Source organism: Lactuca sativa, chromosome 8, assembly GCF_002870075.4.
Source record: "Lactuca sativa cultivar Salinas chromosome 8, Lsat_Salinas_v11, whole genome shotgun sequence".
In the NCBI taxonomy this organism is placed as follows: Eukaryota; Viridiplantae; Streptophyta; class Magnoliopsida; order Asterales; family Asteraceae; genus Lactuca; species Lactuca sativa.
Genome location: NC_056630.2, coordinates 160,601,377 through 160,605,987, shown reverse-complemented (window position 1 = coordinate 160,605,987; position 4,611 = coordinate 160,601,377). Strand labels below are relative to the sequence as shown.

The 4,611-nt window shown below is 32.8% G+C and overlaps 1 protein-coding gene across 1 annotated transcript; it reads left to right on the top strand.

Moving 5' to 3' along the window:
* The first annotated feature begins 756 nt into the window (after positions 1-756).
* On the top strand, positions 757-3,498 carry LOC111897564 (GDSL esterase/lipase CPRD49). The gene is made up of 6 exons (XM_023893521.3): positions 757-906; positions 1,302-1,379; positions 1,491-1,631; positions 1,794-1,870; positions 1,979-2,116; positions 3,207-3,498. The coding sequence occupies exons 1-6, from the start codon at positions 796-798 to the stop codon at positions 3,355-3,357; spliced, it is 696 nt and encodes a 231-aa protein (XP_023749289.1). The 5' UTR covers positions 757-795; the 3' UTR covers positions 3,358-3,498.
* Positions 3,499-4,611: the final 1,113 nt, after the last annotated feature.

Here is a 4,611-nt window from a genome sequence, read left to right as displayed (position 1 = left end):
AGAGCCCAACAACGAAATACTCTTCAAATACAAGCTTCGATGCAGATTATAGGCTTCAACTGATATTGATTAAATACCATCTTTATAGATTCGATTTGTGAGATAATCTCGTTGGTAATTTCTTTTGTGATTTTGGAGAACATTGTTGCTGATTTTGTGTGATCAAGTTGTCGTCATCAAGTTCCTGAATGACTCTAGGTTGTGACTGCCTCTGTGAGAGAAAGGGGACGAGAGAAAAAGGAAGTGTTTTTTGTTTTGTTAATTTCTATGGTTTGATAAGGGGATGCAACATTATTTATGGAACATGATTGTTACAAGATCTCAAAATTGAAAATAACAATCAACTCCTTAATTCATGCTATCTTATCCGATTAGGGGAAGAAAGAGAAGACGACGTCAAAGTGAAATGAGCGGGAAAGAAAAAAGCTAAGATGCCAGAAGGATATTTTCGATATCTAAGGGCAAAGTCGGAAATTCACATTGGTTTTTTGAGCGGAAAAATTAGATGGGAGGGTGCTTAGTGACGGCCACATGGCATTTTAGTACTTATTTATTAGATTAGAGGATATATGAAATGGTTAACAGTTTTTTAAATACAATCATTTTATTATAATCAAATTAAGCATATGACTTGGCTCAAAAAATAAATATACTTCTTCAACCAGTCGGTGTTAGGTGGCATATGGTCTGCACTTCCACCCTATAAATCCAAGCGCGATACCCCCACTACTACACAACACTTTACACTTGTTACTTGCGGAAGTGTTCTGAGGTTAATTGGTAGAGCTTGAAATAATGGTTGGACCAACAAGGCCACAGTTTGTGTTGTTCGGTTCCTCAATCGTTCAATTTGGCTTTTATCAAGAAGGTTGGGCTGCGGATCTTGCACACTATTACGCTCGCAAGGTTGGATTTTAGATCTGATTTATATTTCTTAATTATATTTATATTCCTATACATCACTTATCCATGATTTTATACACTAGCCCAATAAGAAATAACCTTATAATCAACTCAAAACCATGATGGAGATGCATGGAAGTTATTTGTAGCTCACAACTTACGGCTCAAACATGTCACTAATTTAGCTCATCTCTTAAAAAGTTGATATATAATCCATTAGGATGATCAGATAGCATATGGGCTTGGTTTAGAATCATATGATCTTATAAAGAGCAAATTACATTCTTTTATTGAATCTTATGAGGCATTAAATGTGATTAGTTATTTGATACTTGTATCATGTATTTGTTAATTTCTATACATAAATCTCTTTGATTACTTGCAAATGGTATATATAGGCAGATATATTCATGCGAGGATATTCTGGTTGGAATTCGAAGCAAGCTCGAGCAGTTGTGGAGCAAGTTTTCCCAAAGGTAATTTCTTCAGTTTAGTTGTCAACTTCAAAACAAAGTCATAGTATTATTTCCCATTTTTTTTTTTTTTGAATATAACATTCTTCTTTTAATTTTTTTTCTTGTTTTTAGGATGATGCTGTAAAACCATCTCTAGTGATTGTTTATTTTGGAGGTAACGATTCAGTCCTTCCTGATCCACAAGGCCTGAGTTCTCATGTACCACTTGATGAATATGTTGAAAATATGAGGAACATTGCTACCCATCTACAGGTAACTTTTTACCATAATTTATTTGTTATTAGCATATACTAATGACTATTTTCTATATTGATTAATAAATTAACCATTATATTAGCTTTTATTAGTATTAATAGAATGGCACATATTATTCATCCTTAAATTAATTTAGTACAACGGATCTTTTCTTACCAGAGTCTTTCAGACACGACACGCCTAGTATTTCTTACTGCTCCTCCAGTGAACGAGGAACAAATGAAAGAGGATTTGAAGTGATTATTACTATCCCAAGTTTTTTTTTATTATCATATAATTAATCAATATTCGTTCTAATTGTCAATACTCATTTGATCTTACAAGTGTTCTTTCTATGAAACCAGGATTACAAATCGTAAAAACGAACTGTGCAAAGAATACTCTGATGCTTGTCTAACCTTATGCAAAGAAATGAATATCAAGGCCATTGATCTTTTTACATTAATTCAACAACGACCTGACTGGTTGACAACCAGCTTTATGTAAGTATGATTTATTTGTTCCTATATTCTAGTTTATTTTTTCATTTATTAGTGTATGTTTAGATAAATAAGTTGCTACTTTCTTTTTTTTGTATTTGATGGACTTCATATGGACATAATATGTGGCTATTTTTTTCATAATACAAAAAGACTGAATTAATAGAGAAAGCCAGTGATAAGACATTGTCCGCATTAAGTCCGAGCTTTTAATAAATTTGTCTCATTTATTATTTGTTTCATTTCCTCAAGTGTGCACTCATTTTCTCAAAATGTTTAAACACAAATGTTTTTTTAACATTATTTATCTTACCATATCTTTACCCATAATTTCAACGTATTTTAATCGTTTAATTAGTAAGCGCAATGTACTCTATATTTTGCTAATAATAGCAGTTTACATACAATTTGTTTACCCATCCTAGCACATACTCATGTATTGTTTAGTGATAATAGTAATATGTAACTTATAATAGCAACATACTTTCATTCCATCATACATAAATAGCAACAAATAACAGCATACATAGCAATATATCAAATAATATACATTACCCATATTGCAGCCAAGTGTAGGTACTTTGCTATTATGGATAAACATAGAGCAACATTGCTTTTTATTAATCAACGTTGTTATTACATGTAAAAATATATAAAGGTGTTGCTATATATTATGGGTATAAAATTAAGAGTAAAGTACATTGTTATTAATTTCGTGCATTTGTCTCATACGGGTGCTCACCCTTATTGCGGTACCAGAATCGAACTAGCTACACTAGTTCATAGGATTTTAGAACTAATTTCCAAAGGGTTTTTTTTTTGTTATTCCACTTAAGAATCCATTCTTGCATAGAAAGAAACAATAAAGGAGGATATAATTTGTATTAGTTCTTGAATATAGTAATTAAAAATCTATTATTTATTGAAAATCCTAAAAACTATAATTGTCTATAAATGCCACCACTAAAGTGTTTATTTAGTAATGGCATCGATATCATTAATCGGTCATGCAATCTCGGTCCATTTTTGTTTCTTTGTATGGATTATTAGATACAAGCACTTTATTGTCTAATAATTGTGTTTATAATGACAGAGATGGGATACATTTTACGCCAGCTGCGAGTGCAACAGTGGCAAGTGAGATACGACTAACAATTTCTCAAGCTGACTGGACACCGAGTTTGCATTGGGAATCGTTGCCTGACGAGTTTGACATCTCTATTTCTCCCAGTGCCCTAGGGTGAGAAGTGTTAGTGTCTGTTGAATAAATTGTCAGGTTTTATGACAAAAAGGATTTTTAATATGTCGTTTTTGGTTTATGTTGTTTCATTCCTTGTTGCTGTTGGTTTATGCTTTTTCCTATGGAGTTTGTTGATTGATCTTGATGGCAGTGCTATAAGGATCAATGTGCTGAGATCTGTTTAAATCTGTCAAATAAAATTTTAGTTTGTGTGACAAAAATATTAATGTTTTTGGTATGTTTTTAGTTTATGTTATTTTATTCATAGAGATGTGACTGAATCTAGACGTGGTAAGTAATATATGAGTTAAACCTAGTATAAATAAGATTCATCAAAATAAGAAATAAAAAATACCAAGAACACAAATATAATTGAAACCCATGTAACGGGGAAAGGGCACAAAATCCTTCTCTATATATTAAAAGCTAATGATATATTTTAATTGTCATCGTACAATGAGTGAGATGGCAAACGGGCAACAAGTTGTGCCGCTAAGCCTTTTTGAATGGTAAAGCTTATTGTTTTAAAGACTGCATCCGAATATCTAGGGGATATAATATTACCATGCATGATTCATTGTATTCTTTTAAGAAGCTCTACCGCATCCGGTGCAAGGAAACCAAACGTATCAAATACAAATGGTATGAACACGTGTTGATTTTCCATGCACGATTTCTCATGTTTGGTGACTTTGCCTGTAAGATCCACACATGCGTGTTTCCCTCCGACCCATCCAAAAATCAAAATGTCAGCCGGTCTGAGAGTTGACATTCCTTCTGTCGGGTCAGTCAAGAAATTAACAGGTGTCTCTTTCTTAACTCAACTATAAAAAGAATAGGTTACACGGCTGAAAATGCCAATGAGAAGAAGAAAAGAGATGTAAAAATAAATAAAAATTTACATCTGAATAGTCATATATGTAGGAATACAGCCTGATATTACCTTGGTGCCCAAGGTATGAACTGAACAAAGAAGATGAAAAGAACAAGAAGAAGGAATTACTTGCTGAACTTTATTTCTAGAAAAAGTTAACTTTAAACATCGTAAACATTAACCATAGTTTTACTAATAAATATAGACTCCTACTCTAACAGAAAAATGAATGTTTCCTAAAATACACCTAGAACTAAATTCCTTGTTTGGCTCAAACCGATTATCTCAACAATCACCCCCTTAATCGGTCTGGTCAATCGCTCATTCCCGACAACCGATTATCCCATCTCGTGTCTCGACCTTTCCCGGACACCCGACCTTCAC

Bases quoted from the DNA above. Each gene is read 5' to 3' on its own strand.
- LOC111897564 (XM_023893521.3), top strand. From the start codon at position 796: ATGGTTGGACCAACAAGGCCACAGTTTGTGTTGTTCGGTTCCTCAATC. The intron at 907-1,301 runs GTTGGATTTTAG...TGGTATATATAG, and splicing joins CACACTATTACGCTCGCAAG to GCAGATATATTCATGCGAGG. The intron at 2,117-3,206 runs GTAAGTATGATT...TTATAATGACAG, and splicing joins TGGTTGACAACCAGCTTTAT to AGATGGGATACATTTTACGC.